General features: G+C 38.3%; 1 protein-coding gene across 7 annotated transcripts in view; it reads right to left on the bottom strand.

Moving 5' to 3' along the window:
* Positions 1-9,595: 9,595 nt before the first annotated feature.
* The window catches only part of LOC139757301 (transmembrane protein 245), a 198,228-nt gene continuing 183,968 nt past the window's right edge, over positions 9,596-23,855 (bottom strand). For all 7 annotated transcript variants that reach the window (XM_071677681.1, XM_071677682.1, XM_071677680.1 and 4 more), the window contains 2 exons: positions 19,546-19,722; positions 9,596-14,949 (listed from right to left, as the gene is read on the bottom strand). In XM_071677681.1, the coding sequence (XP_071533782.1) occupies positions 14,925-14,949; positions 19,546-19,722 (202 nt within the window). In that variant the 3' untranslated portion in view covers positions 9,596-14,924. The remainder of the gene's footprint in view (positions 14,950-19,545; positions 19,723-23,855) is intronic.

Below are 23,855 nucleotides of genomic sequence, written 5' to 3'. Positions count from 1 at the left end.
AGCACTGGTGACTGATTTGGGTGAGGAACTACAGAAGTTGACGACTGAGTTTGGTATAGCGTGTGAAAGAAAGCTGAGAGTAAATGTGAATAAGAGCAAGGTTATTAGGTACAGTAGGGTTGAGGGACAAGCCAATTGGGAGGTAAGTTTGAATGGAGAAAAACTGGAGGAAGTGAAGTGTTTTAGATATCTGGGAGTGGATTTAGTAGTGGATGAAACCATGGAAGTGGAAGTGAGTAACAGGGTGGGGGAGGGGGCAATGGTTCTGGCAGCACTGAAGAATGTGTGGAGGGCGAGAACATTATCTCGGAGAGCAAAATGGGTATGTTTGAAGGAATTGTGGTTCCAACAATGTTACATGGTTGTGATAGGGTTGTGCGGAGGAGGTGGATGTGTTGAAAATGAAATGTATTAGGACAATATGTGGTGTGAGGTGGTTTGATCGAGTAAGTAATGAAGGGGTAAGAGAGATGTGTGGTAATGAAAAGAGTGTGGCTGAGAGAGCAGAAGACGGTGTATTAAAATGGTTTGGTCACACGGAGAGAATGAGTGAGGAAAGATTGACAAAAAGGATATATGTGTCAGAGGTGGAGGGAACGAGGAGAAGAGGGAGACCAAATTGGAGGTGGAAAGATGGAGTGAAAAAGATTTTGTGTGATCGGGGCCTGAACATGCAGGAGGGTGAAAGGAGGGCAAGGAATAGAGTGAATTGGAGCGATGTGGTATACCGGGGTTGACGTGCTGTCAGTGGATTGAATCAAGGCATGTGAAGCGTCTGGGGTAAACCATGGAAAGTTTTGTAGGGCCTGGATGTGGAAAGGGAGCTGTGGTTTCAGTACATTACACATGACAGCTAGAGACTGAGTGTGAATGAATGTGGCCTTTGTTGTCTTTAAATTTTTTTTTTTTTTTTTTTTTTTTTTTTTTTTTTTCTTTTTTAATTTTTTAATTTTTTTTTTTAAAATTTTTTTTGTTTTTTTTTTTTTTTTTTCCCAAACCTTGGGCTGGGTTTCGAGCATTATTCCTGCCAGCTGAGACTGATGTGAACGAATGGGGGCCCTTTGTTGTCTTTTCCCCTAGTGCAACCCTGCACCCCTGAGGGGGGAGGGGGTGGTTTTCCCCTGTGTGGCGAGGGGGGCGGGGGAAAGAATAAAGGCAGACAGTGTAAAAATTGGTGAAAGGGGTGAAAAATATAAATTAAATGTGTCTGTGAGGTATAAAAAATTGTCCCTTGAAAGTAAAGGAATGAAATATTTTGCGGTGGGGAAACGTGTGGTATTAAAAATGGGGTAGGGGGGGGGGGGGGGCCCCATTTCTTTCGTCTGTTTCCTTGCGCTACCTCGAAAACCCGCGGGAGACAGCGACAAAGCAAAAAAAAAAAAATTTAAATATAACAGGTAAAAACACCTTACACAGAAATTTTAAACCATATAATTTTTGGCATAAGATCAGTTGCAATATACCCCTCCTAAGACAATTTCCACAACCGTTTCAAATTGACACTAAGTGCCATTCATAAAAAAACATGAAACTTCCTGTTACAAAATATAGTTTTTTGCATCATTTCCCCAAAAAGGGTAAAATATCTGTACTATAAAGACCCAATCATATATATCAAAAAGGGTGCTGGCATGGGAGTTTTTTTTTAGGGGGTTGGAAAATGATTTAATGAATGTTAACCAATGTTAAAAATACTTAACAGCAAAAAAAAAAAATGGAAAAATAAACCCCTAAAATTTAAATCATACTGTAAGAGTAAAGCATGCTAAATGTGAAAAATAACAAACCTCCTAAAGATATCTTAGAAACATTCTAAACACACTATCCTTGCTAATTCCCAAAACTTCATTTTTTTTACCTCTTATCATTTATAAAACCATTACAGTTTTATTAAAACAGTTTTTATTTTTCTCAATTTTGATCTAAAAGAATCTGCACCCATAGAAATCATGCTCAATGACCCATGACCGCCCAGTAACAAATTTAAAAGTAGATTAGTTTCTTATGTTTTATGAAACATAACGAAAAAACTTTTCTGTTTTTCCCTAACCCACTCCTTTTTTTTCCCCCAATTAAAACGTTTGGGAGTTCTCTTGTCCCCAAAAGGGGTGTTTTTCCATGTAGAATCAAGATCTACATTAACCTCCTGCCACGGGCAATACCCAAACAGATCAGCGTTTAAAAATTTTTCTGAGTGCCAAAGCCCAGGAAAAACAAAAAAAAAACCGGGTTTTAAAAACCGGAAAATTTATTTTTTTCCCCAACAATGAACACAACCAAAAAGAATAAAAAACAAAAACTCCATTTGTAAAATTTTTTTTCACATTTAAATTTGAAAAAACACAGACACAAAGTAATTAGGGAAAACAAGTTTTTAGAAAAGGGACCCCAAAAAAAAGCAATGCATCAACATTACATTTTTTCAATAAAGCTTCTTGTGCCACCACCAAAGCAAAAACAACAATAATAACAGAAAAAGATAAAAATTCCTGCCTCCTTTGTACAAAATTATTTCATAAATACTTTTAAAGGAAGTGAAGGTTTTTTTAGATATCAAAGGGTGGATTTGGCAGCAGATGGAACCAGGAAGCGGGAAATGAATAAGGGGGGGGGGGGGGGCCCAAAATTCCCGGGAGCCTTGAAAAAAAGTGTGGGAAAGGGGAACAAATTTTTTTTTCTTTGGAAAGCAAAAAGGGGTATGTTTTAAGGGTTTGTATTCCAATAAATATTAATTGGGTTCGGGCGTGGGTTTTTTAGATACAGTTGTGCAAAAGGAGGGGGAAAGTGTTTTGGGAAAAGAGATTTTGAGGAAAAAATTTTTGGTGTGAGGGGGGGTTTTTAAACAAGTTTAAATAATGTAAGGGGAAGAGAGTGTGATAAAAAAAAAAGAGTGTGGTTGAAGAGCAGAAAAAGGGTGGGTTTTTTAAAAGGTTTGGGGCACCCTTTGGGGAGAATGCGTGGGGGGAAAGATTTACCAAGAGGATATATGTTCAGAGGGGGTAGGGAACAGGAGAAGTGGGGGACCAAATTTGGGGGTGGAAAAATGGAATGAAAAAGAAATTTTTATTTTCGGGGCCGAAATGCAGGGGGGGGGGTAAAGGCTGCAAGGAAAAGAGTGAATTGGAACAAAGTGGTAAAACCGGGGGGGACGTGCGGGCAATGGATTGAACCCGGGCAAAATTTTTTGGGTCTGGGGTAAAAAAAAAAAACCCTGGAAAGTTCTGTGGGGCCTGGATTTTGGGAAAAGGGGGCTGGGGGTTTCGGTGCAAATTTTTACATGACAGCAAGAAACCCAGGGAACCCAACGGGGGGTTTGTGTCTTTTCCTAGCAAATACCTCGCACCCCCGAGGGGGGGGGGGTCGTTAAAAAAACCCTGTGTGGGGGAGGTGGGATGGGAATAATAAAGGAGACAGTATGAAAAAAAGTACATAAAATATATGAAAAAGTCTGTTGTGATTAAATGTGAAAAAAGGTGAAAAAGGAAAAGTAAAAATTTGCGGTTGGGGCTTGGTTTAAAAACAAAATTGTTAAAAGGGGCGGGTTTTGGGGCCCTACTTTCCCCTCTGTTTCCTTGCGCTAAACCCGCAAAAAAGCGGGAGCCCCCCCACAAAGCAAAAAAAAAATAAAAAAAAAAATCAAGAAGAAGGTTAAAATAAACTGGTTTTTTTCCCCAAGAAAATCACTATGGTATACCTAAACAAAAAAAAGTTTAATTCACCAAACAAAAAATTGAATTCACCAAACCTTTAAATTACCAAAAAAAAATTTTAATTAAAAAATTTAAATTAAATTTTTTAAAATTAAAACTTTTGGGTTGTAAGTCAAATTTAAAATCATCTACAAGGGTTTTCCTTTCCCGTTCCCCTTTTCCCCAGATGATTTTACAAATAATCCATTAGAAAAAGAACTTTATCTAAAAGAAAAAAATAAAAAAAAAAAATCAAAAAACCCCAAATTTCAAAACTTAGTAGAAAAAAAGAAAGGAAGGAATTTTTCAGAGAGAGGGGGTCCAACATGACTGTATTTCTTTTTCATACAAATAATAATGATGCAAAACCCATCGAAGGTGACAGTTTTACTAAATGAGGCAAGTCCCGTAAATTTCCCAGCATGAACTAACCTTGGTTAAATTTTTTTTCCCTTTAAGATAGTTTTAAAATGAAAACTGACAAAAAATGACTTTTTTTTTTGGGTTGGGGGAAATCCATTACTTCACTCCCCAACATCAAAATTCATTCAAATATCATGCAAATTAATCTTAAAAATCTGACCTCCCTTCCTTTTTTAAATGCTAGTTCTTTTTTTTTCTTTTCACAATCATTTTCACTTTTCCTTCTTTTCTACATCACTAAAATGGCCAACCATTTAAATTCCATCCCCTTCCTCTGATGCAGCAAACAACACAGAAATCATCTGTTTAAAATTTTCAATTCACCACTCAACACCACTTCATTCTAAATCTCAGGGATGCCAAATCAAAAAAAAAAAAAAAAAAAAAAAAAGTGAAAAACCCTCTTTTCTATCATAAAACCCTTTGACTGCTCCTACATTAAAATTTAAACCCATTTTTCTACCCACTTCCCTCTCACAAAAAAACACACCACAACTATCATATAACCCCTTAATACCCATCAACAGTAATATCCGAAGGGGTATCGGGAGGTTAGTGACAGTTGCATGAGTCAGCAATTTCAATGGTTGATGTAGGTAGCTGTCTTTTCTTTCTGCCCCCCAGTCACATGAGGAAAACGAATTCTGTCCACAAACACAACCCTTTTCCCCTTGCCATACATAAAACTTGACAACACTTAACTCACACACCAAAATTCTTCATAACTTGAGTTTTTTCCCTGTGGTAAGCACTATGCACTACCCGGCCTTTTTTAGAAAAAATGGTAGGAGCAACAGATAAAAGTAAAAACTAGGAACTTTTAGGCAGGAGGCATTAGGTGCAGGAAGTAAGTAGAAACATAAAGCAGGAGCACTAGAAAAAAGTAGTGAGTAATAGCCTTTTAAAAGCACTGCACTAGGGTGCCCTCAGCTAGTGGCTTGTTAAGGCTAAGGGGCACAGGATTCACTATTTAGGAATTCAAATTTCCAATCTTAAGGAATTTCCGGGAAAAAAAAAGGGAACAGGCAAAAAGACAAACATAGAAAAAGAGGCAGAACGTTTTCCATACACAACATAAAAAGTCAAAATTTATCAAAGTCCCCTTCCAATTCATTTATGATAATCTTTCTTTTAAATCCAAAATATGCAGCACACTATTTTTTCACTTTTTGAAAAAAAAACCTTTTTCCACTGCCCAAACATGAAAAAAATTTTAATACACACTTTTCCCCTTCTGAAACCCAAAAATTTGTTCTTTTCCAACATAAGTCTTTAAAAACCCTCTGTTTTATGATCAAAAAATATCCATTTTATATGAAAATTCAATTATTACAAAAACCCTTCCCAAAAGAAAAGGGGGTGGCAATGCTGTTTCCTGTGGGGCATGGTGGTGCCAGGAATGGATAAAGGAAAGGGCAAGTAGAATAGTAAAATGTGTAAAAGTGTGTACATGTTGATATGTATGAGTACATGTATGTTTAAAAATGTGGTATTTCAATGAATGGGGCCCTCGGTTTTCCCGATGCAAAACCTTGGTGACAAAAAAGGAAAAGGTGATCAATATTATACTAATAAAAAAAACATAAATAATAGGAAAAAAAATAACAACCATTTCAAAGAAAAAGGGTTTATAATGTACAATAAAAAAAATAAAGGGGGAAGGTTTAAATTTTTCCTTTTTAAAAAATCCCACAATACTCAAAAAAATCTGTAAAAAATTCAAAAACCAGCCAAATGTAAACCTTTCCTTGGGAAAACCAAAAAAAGGGCGTACTTTCCACACGTCCCAAAAGTTTATCAAGTTTTAGTCTTAAAAGGCAAGTTGGGGTAAAACCTGTTTTTTCCCGCTGGCACCAGGCAAAGGAATTTTCCCCATCGGGTCCACACTTTCTCCCCTCTCAAAAAAACAATGAAGCTCTTATAATTTCAAATGGTTTAACCCTTTAATTTTAAAAAAAAACACATATAATTTTTTTAAAATCATAGTACAAAATTTTCATTCCCTTTTAAAAAAAGGGCAAAACCAAATGGCAAAAGAGACTGCAAACCTGTTTCTTGATCAAGAAAAGTAAATATTTAAAAACACAACAAAATTTGAAAATCTCCAAATCTTATCCATCTGCTTTTTTAAAAAAAGGGTGGGTTTTTTCTAATTTCATGTTAAAAAAATTAAAATTTTGCGCCATTTTTCAAGAAAATTTTAAAGGGCAACAACTCTTGGGGGAAGCCCCCCAAAAGAAAAAAAAAATTTTGGTTTTAGGTGTTTTGGGGTGAAAGGGAAAAGCTTGACTATATACTCTCTAGGCAGAGCTGGCTTGGGTTTTCCCAAAATTTTACCCCCAGCAAAAGCTTAGGGCCCCCCATCTCGGTGACTGTCTTTGCTTGGAGGTTTTCACAAAACATTTACTCCCACTTAAAATTAAATTTTGGGTTTCAAGTAAATAAATTTCCAGAAAATCTGAATATACTCCAAAGGGAAAAGGGTAAAATTTGTCCAGGGTCCCAAAGCCAAAAAAAAGTAACCAGCCTCCTGTTAACTGCCTTGGTCCAGGGTTTGTAAAAATTTTAAAAACTGCATGGCCCCTACATGTTTGGGGCATGAATATTTCCCCCTCATTTCCCATCACTGGTAACCTATGGGATAGAGTAACCCCTTTGTCAAAATGCCCTATAAAACAGACAATAAGGGAAGATTTTTTTCTAAAAACGAAAAATCAGAATAAAAATTTGGGAAAATTTTCACACCTGTTATGACATAATTATTTAAAAAAAAGTAAAGATTAAGTTTCTGTGATGCCCAAAAAGGAAAGTTTGTAAAAATTTTAAAATGAACAACTAAGAGGCCCCCCCATTCCCTAATTCTCCTCTGAAAAACCCCAAAAAGGCCGAAAACTTGCATGTTTTTTCAACCCTCAAGGTTTTTATCCACAAAGTTTACAATGTTATTCTATTCTAGCAGACAACTTCACAATTCTAACTTTGTGCCCTAACAGTGGCAAAAAATTTAAATCCTAGAAAGGGGCAAAAAAATTTGGGGAAAAAAAAAAGATAAACTTAAAACCAAAAACACTTTCCCAAACCCCTACCCCTTTTTCAGGTGGGTGATTTTTAAGCTTGCCACTAGAAGTAAAAAAAAAACGAAAATTTGCAAAGCAATTTAAAAACCCCAAAAGTAACCCAAAAACCAATGATCCCTTGCTAAAAATTGTTTTAAAAATCCCAAAATCCTTTTTTCTACTGTTTTTCTTTCATGTTTTCTTCATTTATTTCCACCCAAGGGCAACCCCCATACTTTTAAAAAGCTTTCATCAATTTACCTGGAAAGGAATCCAAAAACGAAAAGAACAGGAGTAAAATAAGGGATTTTGCCCCAATTACTGAATCCCACTGCATTAAAAACTTTAAGGTTTTAAAAAAAGCGAAATGTTAGACAGCGACCAAATTTTATGCATTCCCCCCCATTGCTAAAAATGCTCATCTCACTATGGGATCTGGAAAAAAAAAAAAAACTACATTAGTCCCCTTTAAAAATCACCTCCCCATCTTCAAATTTTCAAAAAGGTAGCATTCAATAAATTATTTTCTGTTTAACAAAAAGGAAAAAAAATCAAAAAAAGGGAGTGGGAGGCTACTGATGGCCTTTAGTAGACCCGGCACAGATACAAGGGTTAGCTAGCCCTAAGTCCCCACTTGACAGGCACTTTAATTTGTAGGGGTTGGGTTGTTAGGGAGGTGAATGCAAGAGTTTTGGAAAGAGGGGCAAGAATGAAGTCTGTTGTGGATGAGAGAGCTTGGGAAGTGAGTCAGTTCTTGTTCGCTGATGATACAGCGCTGGTGGCTGATTCATGTGAGAAACTGCAGAAGCTGGTGACTGAGTTTGGTAAAGTGTGTGAAAGAAGAAAGTTAAGAGTAAATGTGAATAAGAGCAAGGTTATTAGGTACAGTAGGGTTGAGGGTCAAGTCAATTGGGAGGTAATTTTGAATGGAGAAAAACTGGAGGAAGTAAAGTGTTTTAGATATCTGGGAGTGGACCTGGCAGCGGATGGAACCATGGAAGCGGAAGTGAATCATAGGGTGGGGGAGAGGGCGAAAATCCTGGGAGCCTTGATGAATGTGTGGAAGTCGAGAACATTATCTCGGAAAGCAAAAATGGGTACGTTTGAAGGAATAGTGGTTCCAACAATGTTGTATGGTTGCGAGGCGTGGGCTATGGATAGAGTTGTGCGCAGGAGGGTGGATGTGCTGGAAATGAGATGTTTCAGGACAATGTGTGGTGTGAGGTGGTTTGATCAAGTAAGTAATGTAAGGGTAAGAGAGATGTGTGGAAATAAAAAGAGCGTGGTTGAGAGAGCAGAAGAGGGTGTTTTGAAATGGTTTGGGCACATGGAGAGAATGAGTGAGGAAAGATTGACCAAGAGGATATATGTGTTGGAGGTGGAGTGAACGAGGAGAAGTGGGAGACCAAATTGGAGGTGGAAAGATGGAGTGAAAAGGATTTTGAGTGATCGGGGCCTGAACATGCAAGAGGGTGAAAGGCGGGCAAGGAATAGAGTGAATTGGATCGATGTGGTATACCGGGTTTGACGTGCTGTCAGTGGATTGAATCAGGGCATGTGAAGCGTCTGGGGTAAACCATGGAAAGCTGTGTGGGGCCTGGATGAGGAAAGGGAGCTGTGGTTTCGAGCATTATTGCATGACAGCTAGAGACTGAGTGTGAACGAATGAGGCCTTTGTTGTCTTTTCCTAGTGCTACCCTGCACACATGAGGGGGGAGGGGGATGGTATTCCATGTGTGGCGAGGTGGCGATGGGAATGAATAAAGGCAGACAGTGTGAATTGTGTGCATGGGTGTATATATATATATGTATGTGTCTGTGAGTGTATATATATGTGTACATTGAGATGTATAGGTATGTATATTTGCGTGTGTGGACGTGTGTGTATATACATGTGTATGGGGGTGGGTTGGGCCATTTCTTTCGTCTGTTTCCTTGCGCTACCTCGCAAACGCGGGAGACAGCGACAAAGCAAAATAAATAAATAAATATAACATGTATAAACACCTTACACAGCAATTTACATGATAAGTTGGCATAAGATCAGTTGCAATATACCTCTCATAAGACAATTTCCACAACCGTTTCAAATTGTACACTAAGTGCAGCATTCATAAATACATGAAACTTCCTGTTACATATATAGTCTTTGCATCACTTCCCTCAAAGGTAAAATATCTGTACTATGATGATCAATGCATATATATCAATAAGGTGCTGGCATGGGAGTTCTTTTTAGGAGGTTGGTATATGAGTTATGAATGTTAACCAATGTTAAGAAATACTTAACAGCAAATTATGGAAAAATAAAGCTGAAATTATCATACTGTAAGAGTAAAGCATGCTAAATGTGTAAATAACAAACCTCCTAAAGATATCTTAGAAACATTCTAAACACACTAGTCCTTGCTAATTACCAACTTCATATTTTTACCTCTTATCATTTATAAAACCATTACAGTATTATTCAACAGCTTTATATCTCAATTTTGATCTGAAAGAATCTGCATCATAGTCATCATGCTCAATGACCCTATGAGCAGTCAGTAACATAATTAAGTAGATTAGTTTCTTATGTTTTATGATACATAACGCAAAACTTTTCTGCTTTCTAAGCCACTCCTTATTTTACCCAATTAAAACGCTTGGAGTTCTCTTGTCACCAAAGTGCTTTTCCAGTGTAGAATCAAGATCTACATTAACTCTCCTGTCACAGTCAATACCCAAACAGATCAGCGTTTAATAATGTTCATGAGTGCCAAAGACAGGAAATACAAATGAAACAGGTTTACGGAAATTATTCTTTCCCAACAATGAACACAACCATAATGAATAAAAAACAAAAACTCCATTTGTAAAATGTTTTTCACATTTAAATTTGATAACACAGACACATAAGTAATTATGTGATCAAGATTAGTAAAGGACACCAGTAAAGCAATGCATCAACATTACAGTTTTTCAATAAAGCTTCTTGTGCCACCACCAAAGCAGACAACTATAATAACAGCAAAGATCAAAATTCCTGCCTCCTTTGTACAAAATTATTTCATAAATACTTTTAAAGGAAGTGAAGTGTTTTAGATATCAAAGAGTGGATTTGGCAGCAGATGGAACCATGGAAGCAGAAGTGAGTCACAGGGTGGAGGAAGGGGCCGAAAGTTCTGGGAGCGTTGAAAAATGTGTGAAGGACGATATCATTATCTCGGAAAGCAAAAAGGGGTATGTTTGAAGGATTAGTGATTCCAATAATATTATATGGTTGCGAGGCGTGGGTTATAGATACAGTTGTGCAGAGGAGGGTGGATGTGTTGGAAATGAGATGTTTGAGGACAATTTGTGGTGTGAGGTGGTTTGATCAAGTAAGTAATGTAAGGGTAAGAGATGTGTGATAATAAAAAGAGTGTGGTTGAGAGAGCAGAAGAGGGTGTATTGAAATGGTTTGGTCACATGGAGAGAATGCGTGAGGAAAGATTGACCAAGAGGATATATGTGTCAGAGGTGTAGGGAACGAGGAGAAGTGGGAGACCAACTTGGAGGTAGAAGGATGGAATGAAAAAGATTTTGAGTGGTCGGGGCCTGAACATGCAGGAGGGTGAAAGGCGTGCAAGGAATAGAGTGAATTGGAACAATGTGGTATACCGGGGTCGACGTGCTGTCAATGGATTGAACCAGGGCATGTTAGGTGTCTGGGGTAAACCATGGAAAGTTCTGTGGGGCCTGGATGTGGAAAGGGAGCTGTGGTTTCGGTGCATTATTACATGACAGCTAGAAACTGAGTGTGAACGAACGGGGCCTTTGATGTCTTTTCCTAGCACTACCTCGCACACATGAGGGGGGGAGGGGGTCGTTATTCCATGTGTGGCGAGGTGGCGATGGGAACTAATAAAGGCAGACAGTATGAATTATGTACATGTGTATATATGTATATGTCTGTGTGTGTATATATATGTGTACATTGAGATGTATAGGTATGTATATTTTGCGTGTGTGGACATGTATGTATATACATGTGTATGTGGGCGGGTTGGGCCATACTTTCATCTGTTTCCTTGCGCTACCTCGCTAACGCGGGAGACAGCGACAAAGCAAAATAAAAAATAAAATAATAAATCAAGAATGAAGGTTAAGTAAACTGGTTTTACTTCAAGAAAATCACTATGGTCATACATAAACTAAAAGAAGTTGTAATTCACCAAACAAAAGTTGTAATTCACCAAACCTACTATTACAGCTATTCAATGACTTATTGGGTTGTAAGTCATTAAACTCATCTACAAGGTGTTCCTTTCAGTTCCTTTACACAGATGATTTTACATACTAATCTCATTAGACAAGATCTTTATCTAAAGACTGTATATAACCCCCGAGAATGCTACACTTAGTAGAACAGAAAGGATGGAATGCTTCAGAGAGAGAGGTCCAACATGACTGTATTTCTTTACATACACTAATAATGATGCAACCTCATCGAAGGTGACAGTTTTACTAAATGCAGGCAGAGTCCAGTAATGCCTAGCATGAACTAACCTTGGTTAATGTTTTCTTGAAGATGAGTTTAAGTGAAAACTGACAAAAACTGACTTTTTCTGTTGCTGCATCCATTACTTCACTCCCCAACATCTAAATTCATTCACAATATCATGCAAATTAATCTTAAAAATCTGACCTCCCTTCCTTTTTAAATGCTAGTTCTTTTATTTCTATTCACAATCATTTTCACTATCCTTCTATCTACATCACTAAAATGGCCAACCATTTCATCCATCTCTTCCTCTGATGCAGCTAACAACACAGCATCATCTGCTTAACTTTCAATTCACCACTCAACACCACTTCATTCTCATCTCATGTGATGCCTAATCTAAAAAAAAAAAAAATAAGTGAATAACCTCTTTTCTATCATACAACCTTGATCTGCTCCTACATTCAATTTAGACCAGTTTTCTACCCACTTACTCTCACACATACACACCACTACTATCATATAAGCCCTTAATAGCATACAACAGTAATATCCGAATGGGTATCAGGAGGGTTAGTGACAGTTGCATGAGTCAGCAATTCAATGGTTGATGTAGGTAGCTGTCATTTCTTTCTGCCTCAGTCACATGAGGATTACTGGAATTCTGTCCACAAACACAATCTCTTCTTGCCATACATAAAACTTGACAACACTTAACTCACACAGCTCATTCTTCATAACTTGAGATTTTCCTGTGGTAAGCACTATGCACTAGCCCTGCCTTTTAGCAAAATGGTAGGAGCAACAGATAAAAGTAACACGTAGGAACATTTAGGCAGGAGCATTAGGTGCAGGTAGTAAGTAGAAACATCAAGCAGGAGCACTAGGTAGAAGTAGTGAGTAATAGCCTCTGTAAGCACTGCACTAGAGGTGCCCTCAGCTAGTGGCTTGTTAAGGCTAAGTGGCACAGGAGTTCACTAGTTTAGGAGATTCTATTGCCAATGCCTTAAGGAAGTTCCAGGAGGGAACAGGCATCAAAGACATACATAGATAAAGAGGCAGAACTGTTTTCCATACACAACATAAGAAGTCAAAACTTATCAAAGTGCCTTCCTATTCACGTTATGATATATCTTTCATTAAATCCATATATGCAGCACACTATTTCTTCACTCTTGCAAAAACTTTTTCCACTGTTCTACATGCAAAAATCTGATACACACTCTTCCCTTCTGCAACCCAATTTGTTCTTTTCCAACATAAGTCATTAATACTCTGCTTATGATCAATAAATATCCATTATATATGACATTCAATTATGTACAATAACACCTTGCTGATGCAGGGGTGGCAATGCTGTTTCCTGTGGGGCATGGTGGTGCCAGGAATGGATGAAGGCAAGCAAGTATGAATATGTACATGTGTATATGTGTGTACATGTTGATATGTATGAGTACATGTATGTTTATATGTGTGTATACAAGTGAATGGGTCATCGTGTTTCCTGATGCTACCTTGGTGACACAGGAAACGGTGATCAAGTATTATACTAATAATAATAACATAAATAATAGTAATAAATAACAACCATTTCAAAGAAATGTTTATAATGTACAATAAACATATAATGGAGGAAGAGTCAAATTTTTCCTTTATATATATCTACAATACTCAAAAAAATCTGTAAAATATTCATAACCAGCTTCAAATGTCACCTTCCTTGGGAACCAAAAGAAGGGCGTACTTTCTCACACTGTCCAACAGTTGATCATGTTATAGTCTTATAGGCAAGTGGCTAAAACCTGTTTTCCTGCTGGCACCAGTGCAAAGGTACTTCTTCACATCGATCCACACTTACTCCCCTCTCACAAAACAATGAAGCTCTTATAATTTCACTGGTTTAACTTTATATATCAATCACATATAATTTTCTAAAATCATAGTAGCAATTTGCATATCATTAATGGGACGGACAAGAAGCAAGTGGCATGAGAGACTGCAAACTCTGTTTCTTGATCAAGAATAGTAATATATTAAAATCACAACAGATTTGAAAATCTCCATATCTTATCCATCTGCTTTTTACCAGGATGGTTTATCTAATTTCATGTTAAATATTATTATGCTGCCATTTTGCAAGAATATTTATGACAACAACTCTTGGGTGATGCCCAACAGAAAGAATAAATTGGTCTAGGTGTTTGTGTGATGAACTGCTTGACTATATACTCTCTAGGCAGGAGCTGGCTTGGTCCAAAGTTTTACACAGCAGAGCTTAGCCTCCCATCTCGGTGACTGTCTTTGCTTGGAGGTCTCACAAAACATGGTACTCCCACTTAATTATTTAGGGTTACAAGTAAATAAATGCCAGACTCTGAATATACTCCAAAGAAAGGCTAATTCGTCCAGGGTCAATGCAAAAAAGAGTAACCAGCCTCCTGTGTAACTGCCTTGGTCCAGGATTGTAAATTATAGACTGCATGGCTCTACATGTTTGGTCATGAATATCCCCATCATTACCCATCACTGGTAACCTATGGTATAGAGTAACCCCTTTGTCATATGCCCTATATCAGACAATAGGTAAGATTTTTGCTAATCTGAAAATCAGAATACTGGAAATTCTCACACCTGTTATGACATAATTATTAATAAAAGTAATGATTATGTTGCTGTGATGCAAAGGAAAGTTTGTATAAGTATAACTGAACACTAAGAGCACCATTCTAATTCTCCTCTGAAAGCCGAAAAAGGCTGAATAACTTGCATGTTAATCAACATCAAGGTTCATCCACAAAGTTTACAATGTTATCTCTATTCTAGCAGACAACTTCACAATTCTAACTTTGTGCATATCAGTGGCAAAAATTCAAATCCTAGAGGAGCTAAAAATTGGAGAAAAGAAAGATAAACTTAAGCAAAATCACTTTCAAACCATACTCTGTTCAGGTGGCTGATTCTAAGCTTGCCACTAGATGTAAACAGAAACGAATTAGCAAAGCATTCATAATGCAATGTACAATAACCATATGATCATTGCTACAATTGTTAACATCCACATCTTTCTTCTACTGTTATCTTTCATGTCTTTCTTCATTTATTTCACAAGACATCCCTATACTTTTAAAAAGCTTCATCAATGACCATGGAAAGGAATCCAAAATCTGAGAATGAACAGGAGTACTAGGCATATGTCTCAATTACTGAATCCTGCACTGCATTAAATCTTTAAGGTGTAAAAAGCTGAAATGTTGAGACAGCGAGCCATTTCATGCATTCCCCTCTTCATTGCTAGATGCTCATCTCACTATGGGATCTGGAAAAAATAAAAAACTACATGAGTCCATTTAAAAATCACATCATCATCTTCAAATTTACACAAGGTAGCATTCAATAAATTATTTTCTGTTTAACAAGAAGGAAAATCATCAAAAAGGCAGTGTAGGCTGACTGATGGCCTTTAGTAGACTGGCACAGATACAAGGTGTTAGCTAGCCCTAAGTCCTCACTTGACAGGCACATAGAATACTAGATGCTACCTATTTCAAGGCGGGTATATAAACATGGATCCAACACTGACACAATATAAACATGGATGAAACATTTCTAAAAACTGATACACAAGGAAGAAAATTAATAGATGAACAAAATATCAATACATCTGAACACTAATAATTAACCCTCTTACTGTGGCTACACTGGTTTTTCTGTAAATAAAAAAAATTGTATGTAGCATTTATGGATCTGGAGAAGGCATATGACAGAGTTGATAGAGATGCTTTGCAGAAGGTATTAAGAGTGTATGGTGTGGGAGGTAAGTTGCTAGAAGCAGTGAAAAGTTTTTATCAAGGATGTAAGGCATGTGTATGAGTAGGAAGAGAGGAAAGTGATTGGTTCCCAGTGAATGTTGGTTTGTGGCAGGGGTGTATGACGACTCCATGGCTGTTTGATTTGTATGGTGTGGGATTGTTAAGGAGGTGAATGCGAGAGTTTTGGAGAGAGGGGCAAGTATACAGTCTGTTGTGGATGAGAGGGCTTGGGAAGTGAGTTAGTTGTTCACTGATGATACAGCACTGGTGACTGATTTGGGTGAGGAACTACAGAAGTTGACGACTGAGTTTGGTATAGCGTGTGAAAGAAAGCTGAGAGTAAATGTGAATAAGAGCAAGGTTATTAGGTACAGTAGGGTTGAGGGACAAGCCAATTGGGAGGTAAGTTTGAATGGAGAAAAACTGGAGGAAGTGAAGTGTTTTAGATATCTGGGAGTGGATTTAGTAGTGGATGAAACCATGGAAGTGGAAGTGAGTAACAGGGTGGGGGAGGGGGCAATGGTTCTGGCAGCACTGAAGAATGTGTGGAGGGCGAGAACATTATCTCGGAGAGCAAAATGGGTATGTTTGAAGGAATTGTGGTTCCAACAATGTTACATGGTTGTGATAGGGTTGTGCGGAGGAGGTGGATGTGTTGAAAATGAAATGTATTAGGACAATATGTGGTGTGAGGTGGTTTGATCGAGTAAGTAATGAAGGGGTAAGAGAGATGTGTGGTAATGAAAAGAGTGTGGCTGAGAGAGCAGAAGACGGTGTATTAAAATGGTTTGGTCACACGGAGAGAATGAGTGAGGAAAGATTGACAAAAAGGATATATGTGTCAGAGGTAGAGGGAATGAAGAGAAGCGGGAGACCAAATTGGAGGTGGAAAGATGGAGTGAAAAACATTTTGAGTGATTGGGGCCTGAACATACAAGAGGGTGAAAGGCGTGCAAGGAATAGAGTGAATTGAAACAATGTGGTATATTGGGGTTGACGTGCTGTCACTAGATTGAACCAGGGCATGTGAAGCGTATGGGGTAAACCATGGAAAGTTTTGTAGGGCCTGGATGTGGAAAGGGAGCTGTGGTTTCAGTACATTACACATGACAGCTAGAGACTGAGTGTGAATGAATGTGGCCTTTGTTGTCTTTTCCTAGTGCTATTTCATGTGTGGCAGGATGGCGACAGGAATAGATGAAGGCAGCAAATATGAATATGTACTTGTGTATATATGTATGTCAGTGTATATATATATGTATACGGTGAAATGTACGGGTACGTATTTGTGCGTGTGAGGGTGTGTATGTATATACATGTGTATGTGGATAGGATGGGCCATTCTTTCATCTGTTTCCTTGCGCTACCTCACTAATGTGGGAGACAGCGACAAAGTATAATAAAATAAATAAAATACAATTGTATGAACTCCTACTGAAGTGTGATTTCACCTTCATACTATCATCACAGACTAGTGTGATCATCATATCTACAGTATGTATATGTTAGGGGATAGGGGAGAAAGAATACTTCCCATGTATTCCCTGCGTGTCGTAGAAGGCGACTAAAAGGGAAGGGAGCGGGGGGCTGGAAATCCTCCCCTCTTGTTTTGTTTGTTTGTTTTTCTCAAAGAAGGAACAGAGAAGGGGGCCAGATGAGGATATTCCCTCAAAGGCCTAGTCCTCTGTTCTTAACGCTACCTCGCTAATGCGGGAAATGGCAAATAGTATAAAAAAGAAAAAATGTGTATAGGTCGTTTTTTGTCTGTCTCCTGGCACTACCTCGCTGACGCAGGAAACGGCGATCAAGTATAATAATAATACATATGTTGCTGTCACCAAACTACCTGCTTTAGGTTATGCTATGGGTGAAAAGTCACCTTTGGGATGGCTGTATCATTGGGAATACAGTCAAAGATCTTACTCCATAGGAATTTACATTTCCCTGCAACTGAGAACAGGGCAAACTATGGTAGCAGGTTTCCTAAGAAAGGTCCTAGGTAACACTAAGACTCTTTCATAGAAATTGGTCTTGGGGCAATTACAAATAAATGTGTGTGTGTGTGTGTGTGTGTGTGTGTGAGTGTGTGTGTGTGTGTGTGTGTGTGTTAAAGAGATAACACCCATATAGCTACAGAGAAACAAACAGTATAACCTGAATTCTTGTTATAAAAGAATGTGACTACTATATTTTGGCAATGTCTGGCAAATGTATTACTTCTGTGTTCCAGGTGTAGTTTTTAAAGAAATACCAACAGCTAATTCCAAATTCAATCTTCATGCTGTAATATAGCTTACAATCTTAAAGTTGATATACCACAATTCTAGTCTCTTCAGAGTGTTTGCTACAGCATGCATAGTCTACTTCAAATATTTACAGTATCAATAGGTAACTACATTTACCTGTTTCCATTACTGCTCTCAAGAAATTGTAGGATTCCTGGAAAAGGTTACAATATATTTAATATAAGATTATCTTTCAAAAAATGAAAACTGACCATTTCTCTACCATACTGTTATTATATTTGTTTTGGAAAATATAACTCTGGAGCAGTAAGCCAAAAGCATTACAGCATGAATATTGTTTGTTATGGAAGTTCTGTACATATGTAAATAGAGTTTTACTTTATTTTTACATACTGCACATTATCTATTTCAGAAAAAATAGGCTTCAAATGGTAAGACAAAAAATTGATAGAATTTTTTTTTTTATCTTTCAGTGTCACACTGTGGGCACCTTCAATGCCATATTTGGAGTGGCCAAAATCAGAGGGTTAAAATGACATATCAGTCTAGCACAAGTTATATAGAAAGTTTTTATTAAATCTGAAATGAGAATCTGACAACATAAGCTGGCAACTTGCTATATGCAAAAAGATTTGTAGCTTTTCAATCTATAAGACTAAGTAAAAAAATACCAAAACCATTATTCTCTTATGAATTACGAGTTACACATTCCTAGATTGGGAAAAACACATTAATTGAAGTGGCCAATCCCAGGTACAGGTGAGGCCATGGCTACATGTTGCAAGTACAAATGGAAGGTGTACGACCATCCACTGCGATCATTTGTGGGTTAATGAGGAATCTAGGCAGCTAACTCCCAGCACGCTCCCTTAAATTTCCCTTATCTTTACCTAAACTCCATAAACTTAACACACTCAAACCCCTTATCTTACAGCTTATATTCTGCACTCTTTGCCTTTTCTTTATCATTATTCTATGCACTCAGTTTCTCCTTTCACACCTCTTCTCATCAACCAGAATTCTTGCATCACTGTTTCAATGTGCTCTTCCTATTTTTCTCAACCCTGCTGATACATTCTTATAGTTACAAATCTTCGATGCAGCCTCTATTAACATGTTTTACAGATGCTTACATACCATTTACCATTATTCTGTTTCATCAAAATATAAAAATACTAAAATCTAATATACCAAAATAGTGTACTGCTAGTTAGTCATAACAACTATCCTGCAGGTCACCAAATAAAAATGTTACTGCAGTACTCATGCACTAAATGAAAGTTTCCACAAAATACACATAAACACCAATAATATTTTGGATAAAATAAAACTGTCTGAAAATGCTCCAAATATCAGTGCTTCTAAGAGAAGGTAACCTTTATACTTCTAAAATGATTTTCATTTAGCATCCTACTACTGTATTTAGTTAATGGATAGAATTGTTACATAAGCCTTGATCTCTTAAGACATGGCCAAAACTGTCACTAAATATAACCAATGCGTCAACCCTTAGTATTGTGCATAAATCTTTTACCATGTTCATTTGCCTATTTCCTGCATGAACGAGGTAATGTCAACAACAGCTTACACATTTGTATCTGATGCAACACTGCTCATTTGGAACACACCAAACTTAATATTTTTCGTTAAGCATAATACAAAGAGTTGACAATATCAATTTATGCCTAGTAACACATTTGGCCATTTCTTTAGAGACCAATGCTTGTAAAATCACTGTATCCATTGTACAAATACTTTTTCCTAAAGGTAAAAACAGTTAAACCTCCAATGCATGAAAACATTCAATATGTTTCTGAGTAGACCTTACTTTCTACAAACCAAGGAGGATATACTAACCTTCGAAGTTTGCCAAAGCGCCGGGTGATGTCTCCTGGGGACTGAATGAGCGTGGAGTAGATATTAGTGGCTACCTTGAGGATGCATAACAACATTGGCCCCAATACAGCCCCCTCAGCACCCCAGTAGAAAATACCTCCAGCTACAGCCAAGCCTGTCAGGTATGGGTGGCTTCCCCTGCAAGTTACACCACAATATGAAGGAGACATGCAAAGGAACTAAATATCTACAACAAATATTTCTACCCTATTTCAATTCAACATCACCATCACTATTCCTCTGCTTAATTTAATAATAATGCCTCCCATTTAACCCACACAACACCTCCTTTGTCATTAACCTTTTGCGCTTCATCATTCTTTCCAGCAACCTTAATGCACTTGTAACTCAAGATATATTCCTATATTTGCTTCCTCAGTCCAACACTGAAGCACTATCTATCCTTGTTTCCATTACAGAACACCAATTATGCACTACACTAATATCCTAAGCATGACCTAAAAGCATCTGTACTTAAATTCTGAACATCTTACAAATATGCTCTCTTTCAGTATGACATCAAGGATTTCTTTCAAAATGCCTTGAAAATCTGGCTACAATTTTTCTCCATTTTGCAAAATCATCATTTTTTTTTTTTCCACACCTGTTTGCCATTTCTTGCATTAGCAAGGTAGCACCAAGAACAGTCGACAAAAAGGCCTTATTCTCTCCCATCCCTTCTTAAGCTGTCAAGTGTAATACACCAAAATCACAGCCCCCTGTCCACAACCAGGCCCCAAAGACCTTTCCATGGTTTGCTGCAGCTGCTCCATACGCCTAGTTCAGTCCAATGATGGCATGTGACCCTTGTATACATCACACCAATTCCCTCTATCCAATGAATGCCTTTCATCCTCCTGTATGTTCAGAGTTGAGCACTCACACTCAAAATATTTTTCACTCCACCCTTCCATCAACAATTTGGTCTCCCCCTCCTCTTTGTCCTCTCCACTCCTGATACATATATCCTCTCTATCAACCTCTCCTCGCTCATTCTCTCCATATGTCCCAATCACCTCAACACATCCTCCGCAACTCTCTCAACTAAGCTCTTCTTTTCACCTTATCTCTCTCTTATTCTATTATTACTTACCTGATTAACCCTCCTCACTTCACATACTGTCCTCATGTGTTTCATTTCCACAAGCAACTTCCTCCAAACATTTTTGTCTATAGCCTCATGCTTTGCATCGAAAGATCACTGGGATTACTATACCTTCTGCACCATGTACTGGTAGAACCTTCAAAAAAGCATCTTTATTAACTCTATCATTCGCTTTCTCCAGATCCATAAATACCACATATAAATACTTGTTTCTGTAGGAGTTTCTTACACACATTCTTTTAAGCAAAAACTAGACCCACAAAACCTCTTCCAATCCTGGAGTCACACTATTACTCCCAAATCTGATGCTCTGTACATGCCACCACCTTCTCAATCAACACTTGTCCATACAGCTTAACTGGTACACTAAAACTAATACCTCTGTAATTCAAACACTCACCTTTGACCCCCTCGCCTTACAATAACAGTACTTGCATTTTGTCAATCTTCAGGCGCTTCACTAAGATCTATACATAGAGTAATATCCTGACTAACCAACCAAAATCAGTCATGCAATTTCTTAAGAAATCCAACTACACTACCATCCACTCCAGCCGCCCTGCCACATTTCATCCTACACATGACTTTTGCCACTTCTTCCCTTTACCCCATATCACTTGCCATGACTCATTCTGCATACCATCCTGGTCTAAACACCCTACATCTGCCACCCTATTATCAAACTCAAAAATCCTTCAAAGTACTCACTCTATCTCCTCTTCACCCCATCACTGGCTGTTACCACTTCCCCATTTGCCCCTTCACAGATGTTTCCATTTGTTCTCATTTTTCTCACACTATCAAAACCCTTTCAACACATCTCATCCACCCTGAAATTTGCTGAGACTTATTACCCAAACACTCATTTACCTTCTTTTTCAGCCCCTGCACCCTTTGGTGCTCTCTTGTACCACTCCTGTTAATTCCCTGTATGTCCTGCCTATACATCTCTCTTTTCTCTTTCATTAGCAACTTCATTATTTCACCACTCACTACCCTTCCTCACCTGCCTGCCTCCAACCTTCTGCATGCAACACACTTCTCTTACATATGCCAGCACTGCTTTTCTAAATATATCCCATCCCTCACACATACCCTTTCCTTCATTTTCTCTCACCTTTTGCCTCTCTACACTCAATCTCTCCAGATGTTTCTTCGCATGTCTCTTTTTTCCAAGCTCCTTTACCTTCAACATCCTTTCCTCATTCATGTCATTTCCTCTTTTCCAAAAAATCTCAACTAATCTTCGTCACTGCTTTCATGAAGTAATGATCTGACATCTCGCCTACTGCCCCTCTCAGCATATTCACATTCTTTTGCAAATCTACCAAGTAATATGTAATTCAACAATGCCCACTTACCATCTTTCCCACTTACATATACTTGTGTCTGTCCCTCTTTTTCAAACCATGTATACCCATTCACCAGTCCTTTTTCACACACAGCTCCACAACTTCATCATTACCATTCAACTTACTGAATACTCAATGCCCCTCTATTATACCCTAAACTGCATATGCTTAAAACCACTAAACACTGGGTTCCAGTGAGAAGATATAATGTGATATATATGTGGACGGCAAGAAACAAGGAGACAAAAGTAATAAAACCTATTTCTGTTTTGGTGCATTACATGTCACAGCTAGAGACTGAATGTGAACAGATGTGGCCTTTTTTTGTCTGTTCTCCTGGTGCTACCTAGCTGAAGCAGGGGGTAGAGATGGTCTCCTGTGGAGCAGGGCAGCAACAGGAATGGATGAAGGTAAGCAAGTATGAACAAGTACTTGATTATATGTGTAAAAGTACATGTATATGTGTGTATGTAAATGTAGATATTTTATTTATTTTGCTTTGTCGCTGTCTCCCGCGTTTGCGAGGTAGCGCAAGGAAACAGACGAAAGAAATGGCCCAACCCACCCCCATACACATGTATATACACACACGTCCACACACACAAATATACATAACTATACATCTCAATGTACACATATATATACACACACAGACACATACATATATACCCATGCACACAATTCACACTGTCTGCCTTTATTCATTCCCATTGCCACCTCACCACATATGAAATACCATCCCCCTCCCCCCTCATGTGTGCGGGGTAGCGCTAGGAAAAGACAACAAAGGCCTCATTCGTTCACACTCAGTATCTAGCTGTCATGTAATAATGTCCGAAACCACAGCTCCCTTTCCACATCCAGGCCTCACACATTTTTCCATGGTTTACCCCAGACGCTTCACATGCCCTGATTCAATCCACTGACAGCACGTCAACCCCGGTATACCACATCGATTGGTTCTCAGTGAATGTAGGTTTGCGGCAGGGGTGTGTGATGTCTCCATGGTTGTTTAATTTGTCTATGGATGGGGTTGTTAGGGAGGTGAATGCAAGAGTTTTGGAAAGAGGGGCAAGTATGAAGTCTGTTGGGGATGAGAGAGCTTGGGAAGTGAGTCAGTTGTTGTTCGCTGATGATACAGCGCTGGTGGCTGATTCATGTGAGAAACTGCAGAAGCTGGTGACTGAGTTTGGTAAAGTGTGTGAAAGAAGAAAGTTAAGAGTAAATGTGAAAAAGAGCAAGGTTATTAGGTACAGTAGGGTTGAGGGTCAAGTCAATTGGGAGGTGAGTTTGAATGGAGAAAAACTGGAGGAAGTGAAGTGTTTTAGATATCTGGAAGTGGATCTGGCAGCGGATGGAACCATGGAAGCGGAAGTGGATCATAGGGTGGGGGAGGGGGCGAAAATTCTGGGAGCCTTGAAGAATGTGTGGAAGTCGAGAACATTATCTCGGAAAGCAAAAATGGGTATGTTTGAAGGAATAGTGGTTCCAACAATGTTGTATGGTTGCGAGGCGTGGACTATGGATAGAGTTGTGCGCAGGAGGATGGATGTGCTGGAAATGAGATGTTTGAGGACAATGTGTGGTGTGAGGTGGTTTGATCGAGTAAGTAACGTAAGGGTAAGAGAGATGTGTGGAAATAAAAAGAGCGTGGTTGAGAGAGCAGAAGAGGGTGTTTTGAAATGGTTTGGTCACATGGAGAGAATGAGTGAGGAAAGATTGACCAAGAGGATATATGTGTCGGAGGTGGAGGGAACGAGGAGAAGAGGGAGACCAAATTGGAGGTGGAAAGATGGAGTGAAAAAGATTTTGTG

The sequence above is a fragment of the Panulirus ornatus genome, chromosome 25 (assembly GCF_036320965.1).
Source record: "Panulirus ornatus isolate Po-2019 chromosome 25, ASM3632096v1, whole genome shotgun sequence".
NCBI lineage: Eukaryota > Metazoa > Arthropoda > Malacostraca > Decapoda > Palinuridae > Panulirus > Panulirus ornatus.
This window is presented reverse-complemented; position numbering and strand designations above follow the sequence as displayed.